At 42.2% G+C, this 25,507-nt stretch overlaps 1 protein-coding gene across 4 annotated transcripts in view; it reads left to right on the top strand.

Moving 5' to 3' along the window:
* The window catches only part of PLCE1 (phospholipase C epsilon 1), a 294,253-nt gene that overhangs the window by 209,458 nt on the left and 59,288 nt on the right, over nucleotides 1–25,507 (top strand). For 2 of the 4 annotated variants that reach the window (XM_070432674.1, XM_070432673.1), the window contains exons 5-11: nucleotides 3,132–3,277; nucleotides 6,682–6,940; nucleotides 8,695–8,900; nucleotides 16,373–17,048; nucleotides 22,504–22,686; nucleotides 24,065–24,182; nucleotides 24,975–25,083. In XM_070432674.1, the coding sequence (XP_070288775.1) occupies nucleotides 3,132–3,277; nucleotides 6,682–6,940; nucleotides 8,695–8,900; nucleotides 16,373–17,048; nucleotides 22,504–22,686; nucleotides 24,065–24,182; nucleotides 24,975–25,083 (1,697 nt within the window). Of the gene's footprint in view, nucleotides 1–3,131; nucleotides 3,278–6,681; nucleotides 6,941–8,694; nucleotides 8,901–16,372; nucleotides 17,049–22,503; nucleotides 22,687–24,064; nucleotides 24,183–24,974; nucleotides 25,129–25,507 lie in introns of all 4 variants that reach the window. The other 2 variants (XM_070432671.1, XM_070432670.1) reach the window with 1 other exon arrangement.

Here is a 25,507-nt window from a genome sequence, read left to right as displayed (position 1 = left end):
TTGGGCAACATTTTACAGTGGTCGCCAAATCCTTGTTTCCTTATTGTGTCGTTTATTTTTTATAATCAGTGATGGCATTCCTATCAGTTAATGCCTGTGAAGTTGTGAATGCATTAGGCCACAATAAGAATTGTCCCTGAAGTCTGTAAGCAGATGTTGGTGTGTGTGTGTGTGTGTGTGTGTGTGTGTGTGTGTGTGTGTGTGTTTATGATAACAGTGCTTACATAATCTCAACAACCAGACCCTAGGGACTCACACTCGGAGATGGAACAGTTGGTTTAAATTAGGTTTCCATGTGAAATACGGTATCTCTATTTTTTTCCTAGCATTGTGGGAAAGTATATGGAAAATCATTTGACTGATAGGAAATAAATCTGGATGCTTGATCAGGACTGAGGCACAAACCACGTGCTGGTCCCTGCTCCATGAAGCAGGACTCTCCAGAGAAAGAGGAGTTAACCCTTTCAGACCACTGGGCTAATGAATCACCAGAATAGCCTGAAAGAACCACGACTTTCCAGAGACATGATTTGACATCAATTTCAACAATACAATGGAGCTAAAGCTACAGAAAGATATAGCCAAAGGCCTCAAAAACTAATCCATTGGATGTCCTTGAGGAACCATTTTAACTTCTATGATTTCATTTTTATTTGTAAGGTGACAGGTTTGAATTTCTAGCTCAAAGAGTCAATGATCTTGTGATTCTAAGTGTTTTCTGGGGAATTCCCACAGCAGGATAGGGCTTATCAGACACAAATCACGCTACAGGAAGAATTGGACAGAAGCACCAAAGATACTCAGTCTCTATCAGCAAAATAATTTCGTGCTCTGGAGAGCCAGGGTTTCACAAAGGTGACTTTTAATTTGGTAACCAGGTGAAGGGACAAGGCTTGGAAATGGTGAGCAAGGGCTTATTTAGCTACAGGGAAGGGGTTGGCTCTGCAAATCCCAGAGGGAGATCCTTTGTGCTCCAAGCAGCCCTGAGAGATTGGAATAAATGGTTATCTTTTCCCCAGGAGACTCAGAAGTCCTTGCAGGGTGAACAGGACCAGAGCTCATCCTAGGGGTTTTGATGCCTGATCTCTCCTGATGTTGCATGAGGACCCAGCGAAGTCCAGACAGGTAGAGAGCAGAGGAGCATGCTCAGAGCCCTCTCGGCTGGGCCGGCTGGGCCGGGAGGAGGCAGGTATCACAGCAGTGCTCCTGGCTGCTACCAGACTGTGGCGCTGTTTTATCACTGCAGCGCCATGTTGCTATTATTTCTCTACATGTTCCTGAGGAGGGAGAAGAAAAGGGTGTTCAGCATCAATCTCTTCCGGTCTGTTTTGTTCTTTAACCTTTTTTGTGTGTGTGTGTGGTACTCTTCTCGATATCTTCTTTTTTTTCCAGTTCTGTCCTCTTACTGAGGGCTTAGATGGACCTAACCAATGCCACATGGAAACTGTCACCCTTCATCAGATGAAAGAGCACCCAACTGGGAGTCCTAGTTTTGACATCAACAAGAATTGTGACCTCAGAAAGTCACTTCTCCCATGAGCCATAGATTCCTGACCTGGAAAATGGGATTGGACTGCCCTCTGTTGTGGCTGCCAGCAATAAATGCCATTCATTCCTATCACTTTATGGCAGTGCATACATTCCTCTCATTTTACAGGAGTGCATACAGAACTCTCTTTCCTGCCATTGTCATGAGTCACCATCAACTCTGTTCACGCCTCACTCTCACTCAGGCCAGGGAAGCAAGTGTCTCCTCCCCCGCTCCGTCCCCCGCCCCCCCCCCCCCCCCCGCCACCCCACCCATGTTTCAACACTGTTTTTGAACCAAGTGCAACTAATGGTCCATGTGGAGTTAAGATCAGAGCTTCTGCTTGTTAAAAACTGAGCTTATAAGCCCAGACATAAGCCAGGATGAAGAAAGCAACTTAAGTGAATGCTAGTGTCCAAGCACCAAAGTATAAGTAGCAGAAAAATAATCTTAGAGACTAAGCAGAGGATTGTGAGGCTGCATATCGTAAAGGGGATCTTAGTACTCAGTTATTCTTAAATATCATACTCCAATCTGCGTAGAAAAGTCAAATCACATTAAAATAAATGTAAGCCCAGAGCTAGAGAACATTAGCGTTTGCGTATACACATCAGGCATTTAGTAAGTGGGTAATTAGTGTCACCTCTGGGGCACACACCTAAGTTCAAATTCAGGATTTGCCACCTTTTGGTTGGAGACCTTGGGCAAGTCTCATAGGCCTCTGTCCCTCAGTTTTCTCTTCTATAAAGTGAGGATAATAGTAGCCCCTGACTCTTAGGATTGTTGTGAGAGATAAATGAGTCATGTAAAGTGCTTAGCACAATTCCTGGTACATCGTAAGTGCTATATAAGTATTTGTTCTTCTCAATTTTGCTTAGTCATTTGGGGAGCATAATAGATAATACATTTGTAGAAGATAGCTCAAAAAATATAGTTTTTCACTTGATATTATGTATTTTACTACTGATAAGTATCTTTCATGGATGGGCTAAGTGCACTGATTGCATTTAATCTTGCTGTCCTTTGGTCAAATATATTTAAATCATTATCCTTTGGCCTTATTTTTGTATAGTTTCATGGAATTGTATAGATCAAGAGGGATTTTATGATTTGCCTTTCAGCCTCCTTTTATTTATTTTTATTTTTTTGTTCATCATCACCCGAGGATATTTTCTCCATTGATTTTTAGAGAGAATGGAGCAGGGGGGAGAAAGAAATAGAGACATCAATGTGAGAGAAACACATCAACCAGTTGCCTCCTGCGCCTGTCCGGACTGGGGTTAAAACCTGCAACCCAGGTACATGACCTTGACCGGGAATCCAACTTGAGACCCTTCTGTATGCAGGACGGTGCTCTAACCACTTAGCAACATCAGCCAGGGCCAGCCTACTGATTTTTAAAATGAAGATAAAAACTACATGACTTTCCCATTGCAAAGCTGTGACGGAGAGTCAGTGACAGTGTCACCTTAGTCCCTTGGCTGGATCCTTCATTACCTAATACTAAGAGTATTAGAAAAACAGTTTTTTTGTGAAAAAAAATATGTATTTGTCAAGCTTCCAGGACATAGTTTCAGTCAGTGCCCCTCTCTGCACTTTCCAGGTGAGCTCCTGGGTGACGTGGCTGATCCTCACAGCCGGCTCCATGGAGGAGAAGCGGGAAGTCTTCTCATATTTGGTGCATGTGGCCAAATGCTGCTGGAACATGGGCAACTACAACACTGTCATGGAGTTCTTGGCCGGCCTCAGGTATGTGCAGTGGGGAATACGGCTGTCTGGGCACATTTTCCTCTTACGAGCTGAATGGCACTGAATTAACTACCCTGGTAACCACATGTACCCAAAACAGGCAGTCGGTAGTGGCAATCAATACAAATCATTCCATCAGGTACCCACTGATCTTGAGGGATTCCTTTGTTCTTTTATGTCAGATACAGGAGATAAGTTGCTAGATGTTCTTATGATAGAATGATGGTAGAGGTAGAGCTAGTGATCGTGCCTTCAGGCTTGAAAATATTTAGATTATAAGTAATTGAACTGCATCAAGATAACTAAAGTTTTTTTAAAGCAATTGGATGGAAAGAGAGAGCAGCCTTATTGTTAAATGATTTTGGTTTTCTAATTGTACATTTTGTTTCCTCAAACTAAATTCTCAGCTATTTTAAGGAAACAATTAGAAATACAAAGATTTACATATAACAATACTTATTCAGTCGTGGTGTCGGTTTAAAATAACCCAAATGAACAGAAAAAAATGAAGTAACTAATAGGATACATCCATACACCGGAATGTTATTTAGCCACCAAAATTAATGTTTATGACAATTTTTCAATATCATTGGAAAACAAGTAACATATAATACACAAAAATATGGGAACAAAGCTATATGTAATAACCTCCGCAATATTTATACATCAAAGTTTATAAAATATTTATACCAGGCAGACACAAATAGAATAAATACTAGAAGGAAAAATACCTAATGTTGTATGTGGATGGTAGATCTTTGGGTAGATTTCCTATATTTTTGGTATTTTCCAGATTTTCTACAATGATCCTCTAGTACAGCGGTTCTCAACCTGTGGGTCGAAACCCCTTTGCGGTTGAACAACCCTTTCACAGGGGTCGCCTAAGACCATCCTGCATATCAGATATTTACATTACGACTCATAACAGTAGCAACATTACAGTTATGAAGTAGCAACAAAAAAAATTTTATGGTTGGGTCACAACATGAGGAACTGTATTTAAAGGGCCAGAAGGTTGAGAACCACTGCTCTAGTACCTTTATAATCAAAAAAAAGAAATAAAAGTTTTAAAATAGTGTCAATTCTCAATCTAACAAAAAAAACAAAAACAAAAAAAACATTGACCTTTGCTGAGGTTTGACTACTCTGTTACAGAAAGGATGATCAAGTAATGAGAACCATGTCTCATTCATTTATTCACTTCGTTTATTTATACCTCCTTTTCATGCCCCAAAATAGATTTTCACCAGCCTATAAGAAACCAGTTGTAGGACTAGCTGGACTTAATGGGGTGAAATCGGAAAAACTTTTATTTTCCTGACCTCACTGTGTTTCAAACCTGCTAGCTGGCCCTCCCTCCCTTGGCTTGGATTACACCGTGGGAGAGCCTGTCACTTTCCCAGCCACTGGTGTGGTTAATGAGCTGTCTCCTTCACCTATGCTCATGAGTGTGAATGAATCCCTGCAAAAAAAGCAGGTTGTCTAAGGGTGTACAGTGTGACACCATTTATATGCAGTTTACGAAACAGACAATTCTACAAACTGCTTAATGATATATACGCATGTTGTGGAAGTAAAAGACCTGTTAGGGAATGAGATCACTGCAGTCACAGCTGTGGTCCCCTTTGGTGGGGGAGGGGGGGAGCATGTCCTCAATGGAGAAATCCACTGGGGCCTCAGCCGTATTGTTGTTGTTGTTAATCCTCACTGGAGGATATTTTTTGGATTGATTTTAGAGAGAGTGGGAGGGGGAAGGTGGAGAGGAGAGAGAGAGAGAGAGAAAGAAACATTGATGTGAGAGACACACAGCAATTGGTTGCCTCCCACACTTGCTCTGACGGGTGGGGAACCTGCAACCCATATGTGCCCTTGACTGGAATCGAACCTGTGACCCTTCGGATTTCGGGCTGACGCTCTAACCACTTAGCAATGTTGGCCAGGACTCAACCGTATTATTAATGTTTTGTTTTTTAAACCAAGAGGTTGGTACATGGGTGTTTGTCACATTATATTTATTCTTTCAAATACTTTATATATTACATAATGAATTTTCAATCCAATTTGATATAAATAAAAATTGCAGCCTCTCAGTTAATTTAAAGCTTCTCCCTTTTTCCACATTTTGCAGCCCAACCAGTCTCAGGAAGCTGCAGTAGGATGAAAAGGAATGGTATATCTTTTCTCTCCCTCCCTCCACCTCAGGGTCCTGCAGGAAAGGTGGACAGGAGAGCAGAGAAGGAAGCAGGGTAGAGGAAGGAGGAGTCTTACTGGGCCGGAACAGCTGTAATCTGTCCTCGGTGTTCCCATAGAGAGAGCTGTATGGGGTGATTTGGGGTTTTTTTTCTAGTTACGCCCCTAACATCCTCCACCTCCCATGGCACCATTGCCTGGCAAGAGGCAGTGCACCCTCAGTCCCCAGGGTCCAGCTCCGGAGGCCCTGCCCTCCCAGACTTTCCTCTAGAGTCACCTCATTTGGCAGGCGGACCTTTTAAGATAGTGCAGGGCCAACTGCCTGGCACAGTGTCCACTCCGGACTCACAGGAAACACTCTCAGACTTTGCAAACGCATGACACACCCACTGGAACCTTCTCCCTCACATGGCAGCTTCTCTTGTCAGACTTTCCCAGGCAAGAGTCACACACCAGTCTGTGTGATCCACAAACTACCCAGGACACAGGTCCACCTCTCCAAAGAGTCCACTTGAAGCCCCCAAACTTCGGGTGATGTCCCCTTTCCCCGTAACACTGATAGTATTCCCTACCCAGCCGACCAGATGCAGTCATGGCTGGTGGTGGGTACAAGACCACTGGGGTGCAGAGCAGTTTCAGTGACAACCTGGAACCTCTCCTTAGCAGCAATTTCAAAATAGGAAAGTCCCATGTAACATCCTTTTATGCAAATAATACTTCAAGGTAATGTCCCTCAGGATGGGCCAGTGGCTTGATGTCAAAGCTGGAGTCAGTAAAAGCAAAGAGGCTGAAGCAGGCCTCACGTGCACCGGTGAGGGACTGTCGAATCCAAGGGTCACATTGAAAGGATCAAGAGGAGTGGATGACACATTTCCTGCAGGCAACCCTCCATCAATACTCGTGTAAACACTGTTCCCCAGAGGTTTCCCTCTGGGCATCACTGCTAGGGAAGCTCCCGCCTAAGTTCAGTGCCCACCTTCCAAACTGACGCCTTCCACATGGGTTTTCATTTGTATCGGTCCTGTCTCATTTTGTGTTTCAATTTATAAAAGTAATATTAGACATCATTTGGGGAGTAGATAGAGATATGGATCCTAAATAAATATCAAAACAGAGAGAAAAAGAATGAATCTATATAGAATTTAGGCTATGTACTGTAAACCATATTATTTCTCCTTCCGTCTGAAAAAAATGTGTCATTTACTTGCAAATAGGTCAAGAAAAGTTTTAAAAATGTGGCAGTTCATGGACCAGTCTGACCTGGAGACCATGAGGAGTCTGAAGGATGCCATGGCTCAGCACGAATCCTCCTGCGAGTACAGGAAGGTGGTGACGCGGGCGCTGCACATCCCGGGCTGCAGGGTGGTCCCGTTCTGCGGGGTGTTTCTGAAGGAGCTCTGCGAAGTGCTGGACGGCGCCTCCGGCCTCGTGAAGCTCTGCCCCAGATACAATTCCCAGGAGGAAACTCTAGAGGTGAGGCCTTTCACAGTCCTCGAGATCCGGAGTCTCACTGCTGTCCCTGGCTGTCACTCATTTCAGTGAGGAGGGATGCCTCCGTGACCCCAGGGGTCTGTTGTTACTGCTGTGCAGATCACAGAGAACAGAACACCAGCCGGCACTGTTTGGGGCTTAGTATAGTTAAGTTAGCTTTTTTTTTTTTTTTTTAATTGATTTCAGAAGGGAAGAGAGAGGGAGAGAGAGAAAAACATCCATGATGAGAGAGAATCATGGATCCACTGCCTCCTGCACACCCCCTTCCGGTGATCAAGCCCACAACCCCGGCATGTGCCCCTGACTGGAATCAAACCTGGGACCCTTCAGTCCACAGGCCAACGCTCTATCCACTGAACCAACCCAGCCAGGGCTGGTTAAGTTAGCTTTAATGGGACAATGTGAAGGTACCAGTGGAAATGGGCATTGCTTTCTGATTTTTTTTTTAAGGTTGATGGGGTTTTCTTCTGTCTCATTGGTTGGGGATGTCTGGATGCAGAGGATAAAGGAAGTCAGGTGAGAGTATTAACTTTTCCAAATCGGCAGAAGAATGTGGGCAAGTCAGCAGTGCCTTCCTCTTTTTCTTTGTGGTGGGGGCGGGGGGGACGATGGAAAAGCTGGTGCCTCATCTGAAGATGGGCTCCAGGCTGCTGGCCATGGCCACCTCACTTGTCCCAGGCCCATTGCTCCCTGTTTCTGACTCTCGGAGAGGAGAGGACCATGTGAGCTTTTCCTTGGGTCATTGGGCACTGGAGAGGAGGGACACTGAGAAACTGGACGAAGGTAAGAAACCTCCCTATTTTAGGTGGAGAAATGAAAGGAGAGACTAAACGGGAGGATAACTTCATGGAGAATTTTGAGGAGTCCTGGAACTCGATTCAGTTGTGAGACACACCTGGAAGGGTCATTCTCACCATGGGGGCAGTACCCACTGATTTTACACACACACACGCACGCACGCATGCACACACACGCACTCCCTCTCAGTGGCAGTGGGAAGACTCTTCTAAAACGTCAGCCTCTTCTATGTCACCTGGTCACAAAGGCGTCTCCTGGTATCAGGGAGACCTGACAGCCCCTGACGGTTACAGGCAACTCAGTCGGCTCCATCTCTCGGCTTATTTAAGGGGAATGAAAGTGTAAGAAATGAAGGAGAATCCTGAAAGCAAGTCCCCCGGCCGCACCCACACCAGCCCCCTCGTGCTTCAGAAGGAGGGAGCACCACATCTCAAGGCCCCACTGCAGCCGGAGGTGGGAGAAACTTCCCATCAAGACACAGAGGACAAGAGTGCAAACACGCCCAGGAAGCCTCTGTGTCACCTTAGGACACATGGGAAGTAAAGCAAATGCCACCTTGCTCAGTGATTTTACCTGGTTCCGGAGTACAGTATACTTTTTCATGGTTTTTCTCAATTCTCCCTGCCCTTCCGCGGTGAAGTGGCTAATCTCCCTAGGGAACCTTGGAATAATATTGCTTTTTGTGTTTTCAATCCCAAGTGCAGTGTTAGTTCCTAGAGGGACTAAAGTTGTCTTAGTGAAAACAAGAGTAAGTTTTGATAGTTCATGTGGTGAAAGGGGAAAAAATGTGTTTCCTGGAGGTTCTTGTTTTTTCCCAATAAAATAGGCACAAATACCATTATTTATGACTATTATGATTTCATTTCTCTAGTCACGTAGATTATTTAGATCTACTGTATGACATCGCAATAACCATCTCTCGGTATATTTTTCCATAGTTTGTAGCTGACTACAGTGGACAAGATAATTTTTTACAACGCGTGGGACAAAATGGCTTAAAGAATTCGGAAAAAGAGTCCACCGTCAACAGCATCTTTCAGATCATCAGGAGCTGCAGCCGCAGTCTGGAGGCGGAGGACGAGGACAGCCCCAGTGAGGGGAGCGGCTCTCGGAAAAACTCCCTGAAGGACAAAGCTCGCTGCCAGTGAGTTTGCATTTTAACGGGAAGAAGGGTGCTCATTGCTCCTTCCTACTTCAGTTTGGTTTCAGGTAGATGCCTAAGAAAACCTACCTTTATCAGTAAGCAATGCTTCTTTCTCTCCCATCATTACCAATTCTGAATTAGAATGTTTTTAATATTTTTTTTATTGATTTCAGAGAGGAAGGAAGAAGGAGAGAGAGTTAGAAATATCAATGGTGAGAGAGAATCATTGATCGGCTGCCTCCTGCACACTCCACACTGGGGATCAAGCCTGCAACCCACGCATGTGCCCTGACTAGGAATCAAACTGTTACCTCTTAGCTCATAGGTCAACGCTAAACCACTGAGCCATACGCGCTGGGCAAGAATTTTTCTTTTTAATTTGGCTACTTTGTTCTAAAATTACTGCTTATAATCTAATTTCTTGCTATCGGATAGCCCTCTAAAGCAGTAATTCTCAAACTTCTTGCCCTTTAAATACAGTTCCTCATGTTGTGACCCAGCCATAAAATTATTTTCATTGCTACTTCATAACTGTAATGTTGCTACTGTTATGAATCGTAATGTAAATATCTGATATGCAGGATGGTCTTAGGCGACCCCTGTGAAAGGATCGTTTGACTGCCAAAGGGGTGGCGACCCACAGGTTGAGAACCGCTGCTCTAAAGGAAACTAGAGTTACCCTGCTATCTCTAAAAATTCAACCAATTAAATTTCAGGATTAGAACCATGGTCCCATTTGTTTATTTCATAGTTGCTATGTAAATAGTTTTTAATAATCACTGAGTGGAACACAGGAGTGGTGAGTATTAACATTTTTAAATGAAATATAGTGTTTTAGTAGGGGTAGAGTGAGACCTAGATAGTATTTTTAGCAGCTTCCCCCAACCTTTGAGTGATTCTAAGTCAGGTGGTCACGGATCTCACTTTCAGAAACACAGCTCTGTGAGATGACAACCTCAGCTTTGCAACTCTTTAGTTGTCGGAATTGCTATTTTTCAGCAGGCATTGCAATCTAGCCAGATGTGCTTACCCACAACCAAATGGAAGACCAGAAACCAGGGGGGGCATGCGTTGCTTCTCTTCAAGGCCGTTTAGTCACGGTCAAGCCCATCTCAAATGGCAGAGCCTGGCCCAGCTGGAGAAATGAATCCTTCACCTCCTCCAAAACTGTTAGGTCTGCTGGTGTTGGCATCTTTGCCACAAAAGTTTTATTGTAATCAGTACTCATGAGTCAGACCTTGCCATTGTCTTAGGGTCCTTATGTGTGTGTGTGTGTGTGTGTGTGTGTTCATAAGCCATTGCTTTCATTTTGCAGAGTCTTTCCCGGTTGTCTGTGTATGTACGTGAGCCTACGATGGGAAGAGTGACAGTGTTTTCAGAAAATAATTTATTTGGAATTGGAGTACTGGATACTTAGACTCAGTGGTGAACACAGAAATTAATGCTTTGTATCTGAACCCCTAATGCTATCATGTTTTAAGGAGGTAAACCTATATTCCAAATTTCTTCGGGCCTCCTTCCAGACCTCACTTCCTTGCTCATTCCTCCACAGAGGACTCAGGTGCTCAGAGATGAACTGTTAGTGCCCTCACCAGTGTTCCAGCCCTAAAGCTCAAATGTCTCACAGATAGCTTTCTTTTAAGTTTATCTCAGTTCAAAGATTACTTGAAAGTTTTCTCACTAACAGTGTGTTGACATTAGTATTATACATATATGTGTGTATGTGTATATGTATATGTGTGTATATATATGTGTGTGTTTGTATATTATATATATATATATATATATATATATCAATATATATATATATCATCATATATGTGTTAGCATATACAGTGTTAGGGGACCACCTACAAATAAGCACATGTCTACCCAAGGAGCGTCTCATAGCCATTTAAGGTCTTAACCTCTATTAACCTGTGTAGGTATCTATGTATATATCTACCTCCTTCCACAAAAATTTGTAGATGCCTATGAGAATAAATATAAATAATTGAAGATATTAAGGAAAATAAGTTAGGGAGAAATAATACAAAAGTGTATGCTCTACATTCTTTATAGTGACTTAATTTTGTTCTGAGATTCTTAATGGCCAGAGGGAAGATGGAGTCATGATTTATCACAAGTTTCACAATATTTGTAAGAAAAATCAAACAAACGTTTGGGAAAACCTTTTCTTCATATTGAAATCTGGCAAAAATTCATTCCTTAAATCCTACTGTAAGGGAAATATCATCCCTGAATAGATAAAATAATGTATTTCATATGGCTCTTTTTTTATAACAACCTTTACTTGTTTTGCGGTAGGGTGTTAATTAAACGTGTCCACCTTTCTAAAATACCTTCAGGAGTGTTACCTTTGGTTTAGCCTCAGAGACCAAGCCTCTGAGCTTTCCCTTCGCCTTCACCATCTTTTCCTTTTGCTGGGGGTTCCTTCAAGTGATAAATTTCTTACCTAATCCTGTCACCTCTTATGACATTTTTATTTCCAGCCTTCTGCTTATTCTCTTGTTCTCTTCCTAACGGTTTTATCTTCTACATCCTAAGAACATTTCTCTTCCGCTTCCCATTTTCCAGATCCTGCTTCTAAGCACTCTTAGGAGGAGGGAGAAAAGCTCAAAAATGTAAATATTTCTTTTACAAAACCTGTGAAGCCATGTTGAAATGCTCACATTGTAACCTCTGTGTCTCGGTACCAGGAACAGTTTCTTTACCCCAAGTGACTGCGACTCTGAAATGAAGCGCTGGACACACGAGGCGGGCGTGGGGTGTTAGATAAAGTCACTGAAAGCAGACCAGCAGGCACTGTTTCCAGGACTTGGGAATCCATTCTGGGTCCAGAGCCTCATACTGACGTTGTAAATACAATCCTGACAATAATGACATTAGTAATATTTAACATGGCATTATTTATTGAGAGCCACTTTTAAGAAACATTGTCATAATATTTTACATATGTTACATTATTTAATCCTCACAGCAGCTGCATTTTCCTCATGATCTCTCGCCCAGCAGGGCCAGGATGTAACCTCAGGCTAACAGGCTCAGAAGTCCACACACCACCCAGATAAGATTTAGAAGCTGCCGGTTGTTGAGGAAAGTGCTAGGTTAATTAAAAGCAAGAACTTGCCAGAAGCAAGCTTAAAAGTCTAGATGTTATTAGAGAGCAGCTATAGTTAGTCCTTTGGAAAAGGTATACATTTTCTCTGATCTTACAAAATTAATTTAGGCTTATCACCTGATGAAGTATGTTCATGTAATCATATTAACTTTGTAGGAAGTCATGAAGGGTTATTAAGAAAATACACTTGTCCCCTAATAGGATATTTTCATCAGGGAACATTAGAAAAGTGTTTATCCATCAATTTATGGTTTCTAACTGGAGGCTGCTACAGAAGCCCTCGGGGGTGGGATACAAACTTTCCTTCTCTTTTTACTCCATTGTCCTCTCAAGACATATGACTTATTTGACAAGGTAGTTTCTTTACCGGTAAACCACATCTTTGACATTTAGTTAATGTTATTTGGTTCCTAAATAAATCTTTAACTTCCACCTTATTCCTTTTTGTAAACCCACAGAAACGTGTCTCCTGAGAGGGTCAGGTACAGAAGTGCATAAAATCCACTAAGAGACAAAGCTGCTAGGTTCCTTCTCGAAAGGAACTTATTTCTTTACAGACAATTGTCAGTTTTATCTGGGCGCTGGTCCCTGGAAGAATGCTTTGTAATGGAATATTAACACTGAGCATTCGTTCTTTGGTGAAAAGAAGGAAGGAAGGAAGGAAGGGAGGGGGGGGGCGGGGAGGAACTGACTCCAAGAAAGGGTGTCTATACCCTCTCCCAGCTCCCACCATCTCTGAGCAGCAGAAATGGGCTCCAGAAAAGCTTAGAGTTTTCCTTTCCAGACACTATTCTTCATAATTAATGCTTGAAGGGGTTTTTGTTTTTTGTGTGTGTGTTTGGTTTTTTTGGCTGGAAAATACTTGATTTAGTTCAGAACTCAAACTAAACAAAATATGGGAAACACCATTTCTCTTGCTAAATGAAAATCAGAAATTTTAAGTCCAGCTTAACATACGTTGTATTTCATGGGTACTAACACTTCCCAATTGAATCCTTTTTGTACTTTAAAAACAAAACAAAACAAAAACAAAAATGATGACATGGAGAATGTGGAAATGGTTCCAAAAAAGGAAATAAAAAGATTAAAGGGCTTGGATGTGGTCTAAAGAAAGCCCCTCTAGAGGAACAGCTGGGCCGGGTTAGGCTCAGGAACGGAAGTGGGGAAGGAGAGGTGGGAGGGAAGAAACCTCTGTCTTCCTATACTTAATCATAGTGGTATACTTCACTGAGCCAGATGCTGTGCTGTGTGCTTTATGAGCATTATTTTATTTGAACTTCATCATTTATCTGTGAAATGGGTATTGTCTTTTTGCCAGTAACTGATAGGTAAAGTGAGACTCAGAGAAGTTGAGTGATTTGACTAGGTCACACAGCAAATAGGTGGTGGAGCTGACCCTTAGACATAGACTGATTCTAGAGGGTGTGTTCCTAATCACATGCTATATGTGGGGGGCCTGGGCATCAGTATAGTATATGTAAGAGGACACAAGTATTGGTTTTCCATTGTTACTGAGAGCAATTTCATAAGGATGGAACTAAGTGTCTACAAAGGACTTTCTTTCTTTACCTTTTTATGTGGAAATGGAACATTAAGTTCATAAAGTAGAATGTATTTTTGCTCATAGCAACCAGATCTCGATTTCTAATAACTTTCTTCAAGAGAAGAAAGCAAAGCTCCTTGGAGAAGTGGCTGATTCTAAGACGGGGGCTGGAAACACACAAGATGAGCCAGGAACATGTTGTTGTGCCAGAAAGTAGAGATGTGCTTAGCAAAACAACAAAACAAACTGTCAACATGACTTACCCCCGTGGACACTGACCTGGCCGAGGGAGTGTTGGTCATGGGCTGTTTTTTTAAAAAGTACACAAGAGCCGACTGCAAAAGCTCCCAATGGCCAATTTGAGCAAAATAAAGTAGCATTAGATTATAACCTAAAGTGTTAAATAAATATGCACGAGTTCATATTTATAAGTGATAAATAAACAAATGGGGGAGAAGGGATAATTCCAAATAACTTATTAGATACTCTGCCCTGTAGGAGGTAGTGCATAACTCCTCACTCCTTACACGTGGGCTACGCCTAGTGACTTCCTTCCAAAGAGGACAGTATAGAGAGGAGGTTTTAAAATAAAAAACAGCCCATGACCAGCACCCCCTCACCCAGGTCAGCATCAACGGGGGTAAGTCATGTTGACAGTCTGTTCCCTGGATATGACGTGATGAGAATGGCACTCTCTCTGTGGGCTTCCTGCCCAGAACCTCGGACCCCAGTCTACTTATAAGAAAAATATTAGGCAAATTCTAATTGAGGGACATTCTACAAAATACCTGAGCAGTGTCTCTCAAAACTGTCAAAATCATCAAAAGCAAGGAAAGGCTGAGAAACCGTCATGTCTAAGAGGAGTCTAAAGAAACAGGACAACTAAATATAATGTGGTGTCCTGGATGGAGTCCTGGAACAGAAAAAGGACATGGGTAAAAAATGAAGGAAATCTAAATAGAGTATGAACTGTTGTGAATAGTAATGTATCAGTATTGGTTTATGAATTGTGTCAAATAGACCATCCTTAATATAAGATGTTAATAATAGGGTAAAGTGGATGCAGAGATATACTCTCTTTGCAATTTCTCTACATATCTAAAACTATTCCAAAATTTAACATTTTCTTAAAAACTGGTGTATTTGAATAATTATCAAGTGAATATGTGCATAACTACCACCCAGAGTGGAAACATTACCAGCTCCCATAAACCCCTTATTTCCCTTCTTAATTATATCACTAATTTCTCCCCCTAGAGAAAAATTCAATACTATCAATTTTATGATAATACATCCTGCTTTTCTTTATAATTTTACCACTATTATGCATTTCTACATTTTTTCCTGATTTAGAAATTTACATGTATATAAATGCAGTATTATTTCTTGTGTGTCTTGCTTATGATTTGCCCATGTTGTTGCACGTAATTAAGCTGTTGGGTGTTATTTTCATTGCTGTGCAGAATTACATTGTATGAGTACGCCGTATTTTATTTATCCATTTTATCATTGCTGGACATTTGGGTAGTTTCCAGGGTGAGTAATCTGAAAAGGATATTCTCACCTTCAGATTTGTGAGATCTCCTATAGGTTTCTTTCCTTTTTTTAAGAATATCTATCTATGTGAGGCGAGGAGGAAGACCTGCTATTTGGAAGCAGGACTGGGATCTTGCTCGGGGACCAGAATCTAGACTGAGTCCAAGAAGCCCAGTGCTGCTGCTGCTCATGCTTCCCCAAGAGGCAGTGGCTGCCCAAGTGCCTCAGGACGATGGGAACATTCCTGCCCAGACATGTGTGGACCTACTCCTTCTCAGTTTTACTCACCCCTTTGCTTGTAACGTGTACGGGTCAAACAGCAGAAACCTCGCTCTTACTAACAATCCCTCATGCTTTGAAGAGAATGAATCTCTCTTGGGCATGTTCCTACCCAAGCGACCAGATAGAAAGGAGGCAGTGATCTCCCTTGCCTTCCCCCCTCTCCACCCTCAGGTTTTTCTTGCTCTAAAAACACAGGTTCCTCACTCAGGGAAGGAAACATGCTAACTTTTCTAAGCAGACAAGTCCTTTGTGTGCATGCGCGTGTGCACACACACCCAGTGAGAATCTCAGGTTGTGTCAAGGAGACCTGTTTTGCTCCTCTGGCCGCCAAGACTCTATTTCCCAACGAGTGTCTTTGAACTAATTGTGTTTGATTTTTAACAGAGGCTCTTCTCAGGCCAGCTTATTAAGTATTGGTTTGCCTACGTTAGCCCTGCTGTATTCAGGTCATGACTCTTGTTAATGATCAAATTGAAGGCAAAAGAACCTAGTGATGAAGGTTCCAGGCCAAAGAGTCAGACAGACCAGAATCCTGCCTCGGGTAGGCCTCTTCTGAGCTTGGGTAACCTGGAGCGAGTTACCCACCCCTTCTGAACCTCAGGTGTCTTCGTAGGATTTAAAAAAAAAAAATAGCAAGAAACCTTACTTCGAAAGTAGGGTCAAGTGCAAAAATGTATGTAAGAATATTTAACACAGTTCCTGACACAAAAGGGAAAATGAATACATAATGATGATTGCTATTGACATTAAAATACATAACTAATCTAGTAATTTCTTTCTTTATCCCTGTGTTTATAATATCACTATATGTAAGGTTTTAGAATACAAGGATAGCTATAAAAAATTACTGTGACTTTTAGCATTTTATGTTTTCTCTGCTAATTTGAATTCATTGTGGAATAAAAAATGCTGTCCAGTGTCAGTGAAAGGCTTTGTGTTGTTCTCACTTCTGCTTATGAGACAGACCAAATTCATACCTCTTTCCATCAGGTTTGTAATTGGAGATTTACTGGATACAGAAAATGACATCTTTGAGCAGCCCAAAGAATGGGACCCTCATGGATTAGAAGAGCCACAGAAGGCCTTTGACCACGGGATAGAGCTCATCCCATGGTACGTGCTGTCCATCCGAGCTGATGTGCACCAGTTCCTGCTGCAGGGGGCCACGGTCATCCACTATGACCAGGACACGCACCTCTCTGCCCGCTGCTTCCTCCAGCTTCAGCCTGACAATAGCACCTTGACCTGGACAAAGCCCACCACGGCCTCCCCAGCCAGTGCAAAAGCAAAACTTGGTATGCCTACTGCCACGTCCGAGCCTGGCAAATTCCCGTTACTGGGCAATGCTGGATTAAGTGGCCTGGCGGAGGGGGTCTTGGATTTGTTTTCCGTAAAGGCTGTGTACATGGGGCACCCTAGCATTGATATACACACTGTGTGTGTTCAGAACAAACTGAGTAGCATGTTTCTCTCGGAGACTGGTGTGACACTGCTCTATGGGCTTCAGACCACGGACAATAGATTACTGCACTTTGTGGCACCAAAGCACACAGCTAAAATGCTCTTCAGTGGATTGCTGGAACTCACTAAAGCTGTGAGAAAGATGAGGAAGTTCCCTGACCAAAGACAGCAGTGGCTGCGGAAACAGTACGTCAGCCTCTATCAGGTAAGGGGTGTGACCTTCCCTCTCTCCTCAATAGCATCATTCTCCAGGTATAAATCTTGGCAACTAGACCACCAGGGCTCATTCTCCCAGCTCAGTCACTTCCTACCTGAGTGTTAGTGGGCAGCTTTTACTTAGCCTCTCTGTGCTCAGTCTTTATCTATAAAATGAGAATAACAGCAATACCTATTCATAGGGTGGCTGTAAGGTTTCATTGAGTTAATATGTGTAAAGGCATAATGTAAATTCATATATATAAATGATATTGGCTCATAGTAAATCCTATTATTATTTGGTATGAAAATAGTGACTGTGGTCATTGTACCTCTCACATCTGGAAAGAAACCAGTTAAGGTAAAAGCATATTCCCTTAAAGTTTCCATTGAAAGCATTGTGATCTGAACACTTTTGTTATTAATTAGGGACTAACTGATAGATTGGAAACCTTCGCTTTGGGAATACAAATCCTGCTCCACCACCTAATATGCTACGTGACTCTTGGGAAGTTATTTAACTGACTGTATTTCTAACTATAGAACTTCTAAGGTCAACAGAAACTTTCCCAAGTGTGGGATAACTCACGTGGAGTTCCTCCCAACAAGGTTCGCAGTGCAAGCCGCCTTGGGAGGTAGTTCCTCACAGTCGGCTGCTAAACCTGAGTCTCTCATTAACCCTAAATTATCAGATACGGTCACACCCCCCACTGTGTTCAGGACTGACAGTGGGACTGGGCTGAAGGAGGTGGTGAGAAGAGACACCATGCTTGTGGAGAAAGCTGGGCAGAGACTGGAAACTGAGTCACAGGCCCCGCTACAAGGCGACACTGTAGATAGCATTGTCAAACAAACTGTATCAAAGCAATCGGTTGCTCTTTTTTATGTTTTTCTATCTCTGGGAGAAGAGGGGGGGACTTAACTTTTTTACTAGTGTCACAGAACAAGTAGAACTATGACTTAAAGTACTAAAACGACTGATTTCACGTACTTTCCACAGTTCTAACATGTTTCTGACAAGTAGACACATTTGCCCTGCGGGATGTAAAGAGAGGTGCATATAATTCTCCTGCTTTCCCGCTTCTTCGTGCCCATGCAATACCTCTGAAGAGAGATCATGTCCTGAATAAGTAACTTGATTAATTAATTGATAAGCACATAGGCCTACATACACAGGTATGCTAATGCTGCACAGCACAAAGTCAGTTTTAGTTAATTCATCTAAAGTGGGAACCAGAATACCTGCTTCCTATCTACTCCACACGGAGCTTTCAATGCTGTCAGCTGCTTGGAGGAAGGGTCTTCAGGAGCGATTATGAATATTGATTTTTACTTAAAATCATTCCGCAGCCTTATAGAATCATGGAAATCCAGTCAACCTGGCCATAAATTATCCGAAGTCTTTGAGCTCAATTACAACCATAGGCACAAAGCCTATGTGATTTATTGGCTCCATTTGTTTCCTTCCCAAGCTTAGAGCATAAAGTAGCTGAATTAACCCATAAAGTGTACTTGGTTTCTCAGTTTCTACTGAAAGAGGCACCAGCTCAGACCATTAACAGCTTATGAGAAGAAGGAAGAGGTGCTGCTAGAGCAAAGACACAGGAAGTAACCTGGAGCAGACAGTCCTATCAGCGGCAAACCCGGCTACACCTCTCCCTTCCCCCACCAAACCCTGGTCCCTCCTCCCTGCATGGAACCAAGTGGTTACAGTGAAAAGGCAAAACAACTCCATATATCTCAGTCTTTTCTGAAAATAGGTGATTTTCTTCCTCAAAACATTGTTCTACGTGAACTGCCTAGGAAGGAAGGCAACATGTCTTAGAAATAAACACCAGAGATTTCTTGGTCAACAAACTAACGATTTTCCTATTATACAGACTTGTTCTCAGACTATCTTAGGGAACATCAAAATGATGCTAATTTGGTACTCGGAGAACAAAAGGTCAAATAGGCAGCATGCAAATGCCCCTCTGGGTGACTTATAATAAGGCTTAGCACATTTAAGGCTCGGAGGATTCCTAAGTACAAAAGAAACCTATTTAAATGTATATTTAAGTTAAAGAAATTTATTTTTAAAAAAGTCTTGAGTTCTTCCCAACTTCTTTTAAGGGCCCTGCAAGAGTATTTCTTTATCTCTAATTTGGGAAGAGCTTGTATGGAAAATAATATTTCTAACATTCGAGTCCCCTTGTGTGATGAATGCATGCGACGTTACCTTCAAATAAAAGTATTTTAATTTTAGTAAATTAATCTAATGGAAATAGTAGCAGGAGATAAAACAAAAGTCAATTGCCCTGACTAGTTTGGCTCAGTGGATAGAGCATCGGCCTGCGGACTGAAGGGTCCCGGGTTCGATTCCGGTCAAGGGCATGTACCTTGGTTGCGGGCACATCCCCAGTAGGGAGTGTGCAGGAGGCAGCTGATCGATGTTTCTCTCTCATTGATGTTTCTAACTCTCTATCCCTTTCTCTTACTCTCTGTAAAAAATCAATAAAATATATTTATTTTAAAAAAAAGTCAAGAAGAAATAGTGACATTTGTAATGAAGCCTAGGAATACAGGAAAGTAAAAGAAAGTAAACCATACAGAGATTTGATGTGAAGTGTAGAGGAAAAACTAGTATCAAAAACTTGGGCTCAGGATTATCATGGGCAGAGCTAAGAACCCATAATCCTGGGTATTTGGAAAGATCTCTGGGAAGCTGAGAAGGTTAAGTATAGGATTACCAGGTAGACAGACTTCTTTGGTAGTAAGCAACAGAAACAAATCTGGCTATCTTCAAGAAAAATAAGGATTTATTCAAAGGATTAGATTAGTTTAACTGTCTTCAATATATCATGTGCAAAGATATGCTAAGAGGTAAAAGTGCATGAATATCTTTTTATAAAAAAATATATTTTATTGATTTTTTACAGAGAGAAAGGGAGAAGGATAAAGAGTTAGAAACATCGATGAGAGAGAAACATCGATCAGCTGCCTCCTGCACACCTCCTACTGGGGATGTGCCCGCAACCAAGGTACATGCCCTTGACCGAAATCGAACCTGGGACCTTTCAGTCCGCAGGCTGATGCTCTATCCACTGAGCCAAACCAGTTAGGGCATGAATATCTTTTAAGGAATCGATTTCCTGATCCTCAACTTCCACCTGAACTTTTTTCTAAAACTGATAATGTGCTTTCATCACAGTAGTCCTCCCAAATTAAAAATAGAAGGTGTATCCTTCACCCATCCCAAACAAGGTTATTGTTTTGTATAAAATGAAAGAAAGATTCTAACCACATTTTAGATCCCAGGACATCTCCTTTAAAGATTAAACAAAGGAATCCTGCCTTTTTCAGGCCTAAGATATTTTCGTTAAGACTAAAGTCTGGCCCATTTTGGGATGTTCTGATTTAGAGAAGCCAAAGCAGTAGAGGCAACTCATTTATACATAGAAGGTAATTGGGTCTATTACATTTCTCATTAGAGACTTCCTTTTTAGAGCAGTTTTGGTTTTACAATAAAATTGAGAGAATGGTACATTGATTTTCCGTAAACCTCCCGCCAGCATGCATGCATAGGCTCCCCTATAGTCAGCATCAGGCACCAAAATGGTACATTTTCTTACAAAGGATGAGCCTACATTGACACATCATAATCACCCAAAGTCCACAGTTTACCTTAGTGTTCACTCTGGGTATGTTTACTTGCCATCTGTATGTCTTCTTTGCTGAAGTATCTGTTACGGTCTTTGGCCCATTTTTTAAATCAGGTTGATTGCCTTCTTCTTGTTGAATGTTAAGATTTCTTTGTATATTTTGGATAGCAGTCCTTTATCAGATGTTTCTTTTGCAAATATTTTCTCCCATTCGGTGGCTTGTCTTCTAATTGTCTTAATAGTATCTTTTGCAGAGTTTTAAATTTTAATGGAGTTATTAAATTTTAGAAAATGTATTAGTTAAGACCCATAGATAAAATTTTTACAAAATTTCTTTTGTATGTGGAGTATGCTATTCAGTAAGGTAGATAAAATCTATTAATGAAATTGGGTCATTGGCTACTTTGGAGCCAATTGTAGGGACCTGTTAGCTGGGACTTTCTTCAACAAGCCTACACTAGGTGGAATGATCTCCAGCCATTTTTATTCTCGCATCACTGCATTCAAGATTCTTCTTCCAGGGAGGGAAGTTCTGATGGGTTTCTTTGGATCCTGTGTCAACCATTGGTCAAGGGATGTTAAAACCCTGACTATATCCAGGGGATAAGGGATAAAGTAAAATTGGGGTATGGTTAGAGAAAAGAGAAATGATTAATGGACAGGTATAAATCACAGATATCCACTACAAGAGAGCACCAAAAGTTTCCCACATCAAGTACCTAATTTGCTCAGCATCCTGGGATCCTGAACAGGATACAGGAAGTGATAGGTCACAACTCAAGTCATAAAATCAGACAGTCATTGAACATTAGGAAGAAGGAGCAGGCACACACACACACACACACACACACACACACAAGGCCTCTTTATTATTTACAAAGCAAAATCCATTTATAGCCACTCCTTTGGAACTACAAAGGAGGACTAGCCTTAAACATTTGCAGAAAATAAAGGTAGTAACTGGAAAGTATTTTTAAAAGAGCCCTTTTATGCAACCTGTGAGCTATCAATATCTTTAATTCATATGCAACTTTTTGTAGTTTTATTAACTGGGTTTCCTAACTTATAGGGAGAATTTTTTACCATTATCAATTGAACTATTAATATTTAATTCAATAAATAAATTATTGCTGCTCACTGCATGTTATATGGCATTGCCTTAGGAGAAACAGCTACTGTAGGTCACTGCCTGCCCTTCGAGTGTGTTTTTGCTGCTCACGGCATCATAATATGCCTGGTGTTCTGAGTCCCTGGGCGCTCTATTCTCGGATATTAGTCACTTGGGAGGATGGCAGCCCAACTCTTTGAGGTGTTCCTCAGAACCCTCCAGAGTGAATTTTAGGTATGCCACATACCCTATCTTTAAATCAGACTGTCCCAAGCATCAAACAATGTGAAAATACCTAGAGTAAAACAATAAAAAATAAGGATTGATTTTACTTAAATAGATTTCACACACACCCAAGTCCTCCAAAGTCCTAATTTGCAAAATATGTCTTAATGAATTTTTTGCAGTGGTAATTCTGTATATAACCTTGGAAAATAAGAAGGGAAATTATTTTTGTTAATACCAGTTGAACATGGCCCTATTAAAGCACGTCACTGGAACTCAGCAGGGAGGTGACCAGGACTGCAGAGGATGTGATGAAATCCCCCACAGAGTCCTGAGGATTAGAAAATACAGCCACTTGGGTGGCCAGATTGTTATTCCTCAGTGGCTGCCTGTGCTCCTCCATCCCTGGGAATTTCCTGGAAGCCATGCATGTATTTACTTCCCCATTGCTTGCTGTTCCCGTCTATGTTCAGCATATGGTTCTTCTACAGGAGGATGGACGGTATGAAGGCCCAACTTTGGCTCACGCTGTGGAGTTGTTTGGTGGCAGACGATGGAGTACTCGAAACCCCAGCCCTGGGACATCAGCAAAGAGTGCCGAGAAGCCCAACATGCAGAGGAACAACACCCTGGGCATCGGTACTGCCAAGAAGAAGAAGAAAATCCTTATGAGGGTAGAGTGTTACTTGTTTATTGAACATCAGACCCAATCATCTGGGACCATTGCATGGTCTATATCACCATAAGTGATCTTAGGCTGTTTGGATTGGGGACAACATAGGCATCAAATAAATGAAGTACAAGGGTCTACCCAGCACCTCCTGGTGGCCACACCCAGTGCTAGGAACTGAGTCAACAACACCAGGAAAAAGTCAGGGTCCATAGACGGACACAGATGTGTTAACAAACACAGTGAGATCTAAATTAGTCATTGTTAAGCCGCCTGCAAAGTGCTTTAGGAGTGGAGAGAAGGAGGATATAGGGCTGAGAGGCAGGCAGGAAAGACTTCACAGAGCAATTGACATATGGGTCTTGAAGGTTGTATAGGAGTTTACCAAACAGACAACACAGGGAAACGCATCCCAGGCAGATGAGGCAACAGAGAGGCATGAAAGATGTGGCTTGTTGAGGGAAGCACATGTAGTTCTGAGTTCATGCTCCAAGCTGGAGCAGGGGCTCTGTTCTGGGCGAGGAAGGGCGAGGAAGGAACGGGGATCAGATTATGAAGATCTCAGAGGACCTGCTAAATGTGTTATGAGAAGCAACCTAAATGTTCATCCACAAATGAAGGATGAAGAAAAGGTGATGTAGGCATACAATGAAATATAATTCAACTTTGAAAAAGGAAGAAAGTTCTTTCCTATGCGACAACATGGGTGCACCTTGAGGACATTACCCTAAGTAAAAGAAGCCAGTCACAAAAGGACGAATAGTGTGTGGAGCCACTTACATGAGGTACCAAGGACGGTCCGGCTCTTAGAAACAGAAAGTAGAATGGTGGTGGCCAGGAGCTGGGGGGGAAGGGGAGTTGTTTAATGGATATAGAGTTTCAGTTTTACAAGGTGAGAAAGTTCTAGGGATTGTTGCACAACAAGGCACATATAGTCCCCACACTTAAAATGGGTAAGGTGGTGAATTTTATGTTACGCTTTTTATCACAATATATTTATTATTATTTATTACATATTTCATTATATACATTATCACTATAACATGATGATATATTTTCCCCAGGGTTGCAGATAGGAGGCTATTGCTGCCTAAGTGGAACTTTATCTGCTTTATGATTCTGTCTCTACGTGGAGATTCCAGGGATCACGTGCCTCCTTTTATGGGCCCCCTCCCCTGAGGAGTGCTGCTGTATAGTGAAGGACAAATGGGATAATATTCCATGTGAATACTTGGTCAGCCTTCACGTGGGTCTTTACTGGCTTCCCCAGGGGGGAGACAGCCTTGAAGGTGGGTCCCTCAGAAAATAGGGACCTGCCCAGACTAAAGCAGTGATGGAAGAGAAACACAGAAGGGGAACCACTGTGCATTTTGTGTTCCCAGGGTGAGAGTGGAGAGGCCACCGACGATGAGATGGCCACCCGAAAGGCCAAACTGCACAAAGAGTGTCGAAGCTGGAGTGGCTCTGATCCTCAGGACATTAACGAGCAAGAGGAGTCAGGTAAAGCAGCACAGTCCCAGCTGACATTTTTGTATGAGAAAAATACACATTGGGTTTAAATGGCAATTTAAGTGTGGTGGGCATTCTTAGCAGAACTCTTTATCTTGTGAAATGTACTTACCTTTGTTTTAACTAGATGATGGAACCCTAGAGGTATTTCTGCAAGCACTGTGTACTTGGAAGAAAATTCTCATCATTTACCCTGCCATTATTGATAGGGAGTATTAGCCATACAGGATACAATTTGATGGGCTAGACCAGTGATTCTCAACCTCAGCTGGAAAATAGAGCTTTTAAAAAATATATCTGGCCCAGCCGGGTGTGGCTTAGTGGTTGAGCGTCACGGATTTCGATTCCTGGTCAGGGCACATGCCCGGGTTGCGGACTCGATCCCTAGTAAGGGGCATGCAGGAGACAGCCGATCGATGATTCTCTTTCATCATTGATGTTTCTATCTCTCTCTCCCTCTCCCTTCCTCTCTGAAATCAATAAAAATAATAAATAAATAAATAAATAAGTATCTTGATGCCCTGTCCACGCTCCAGCCACTGATTCAGACGCTGTGGCTGGGACCTGAACAGCTGCATACTTTTTAACCTCCCCCAGATGGTTCTCATCTGTACCAGGGTTGAGAACCCTCCAGATGAGTTCATTCATCCGAATATTTTGATGCTCCTTGTGTAGAAATTGCCTGCATAGAGTATGATTTGCTCAGACATCCAGAAGCATCTTTGTTGTCTTTGATTCTGAGGGAAAGGGGGTCATTGTCTCTTTTGTCTCTCCCGCTCACAGAGGCGAATGCCATCACAAGCCCGCCTAACCCTCTCCCTTCCAGAAGAGCCCATTCTCTGACTACGGCTGGGTCCCCCATCTTGGCTGCCGGGACGTCATCTCCCATCAGGCCAGTGTCCTCCCCTGTGCTGTCTTCAAACAAGAGCCCGTCCAGGTGGGGCCTTAACATGATAAAACAGCAGGACCCTCACGGCAGTCAGGCTGTGTAGCAGGGCATCTTCCTCCAGTGCTCTGTGGAAAAACTGTCTCTAGTTTTGACTTAGCAATGACATTGAGAACGGAAAGACCCCGAGTTTTTACATGCTCCTAATTTTCCTGATTTTATAGCCCTGTCTTCTCATAGTGCTATAATTGCTCCTAATTATTTGACACATCAGCCCCTCAAAGGGCAATAGCAGTAACAAAATCTGAGCTGTAATTCTCCAAATTAGCACTGTCCAATATAGTAGCCACTAGCCCGGGGTGGGGGGAGAGGGAAAAGCTATTTAAATTAATTAAAATTAAATAAAATTTAAAATTCTAAATACAATAAA

This window comes from Myotis yumanensis, unplaced genomic scaffold (assembly GCF_028538775.1).
Source record: "Myotis yumanensis isolate MYYU_CA2020_CCGP unplaced genomic scaffold, mMyoYum1.0.hap1 SCAF_13, whole genome shotgun sequence".
NCBI lineage: Eukaryota > Metazoa > Chordata > Mammalia > Chiroptera > Vespertilionidae > Myotis > Myotis yumanensis.
This window is presented reverse-complemented; position numbering and strand designations above follow the sequence as displayed.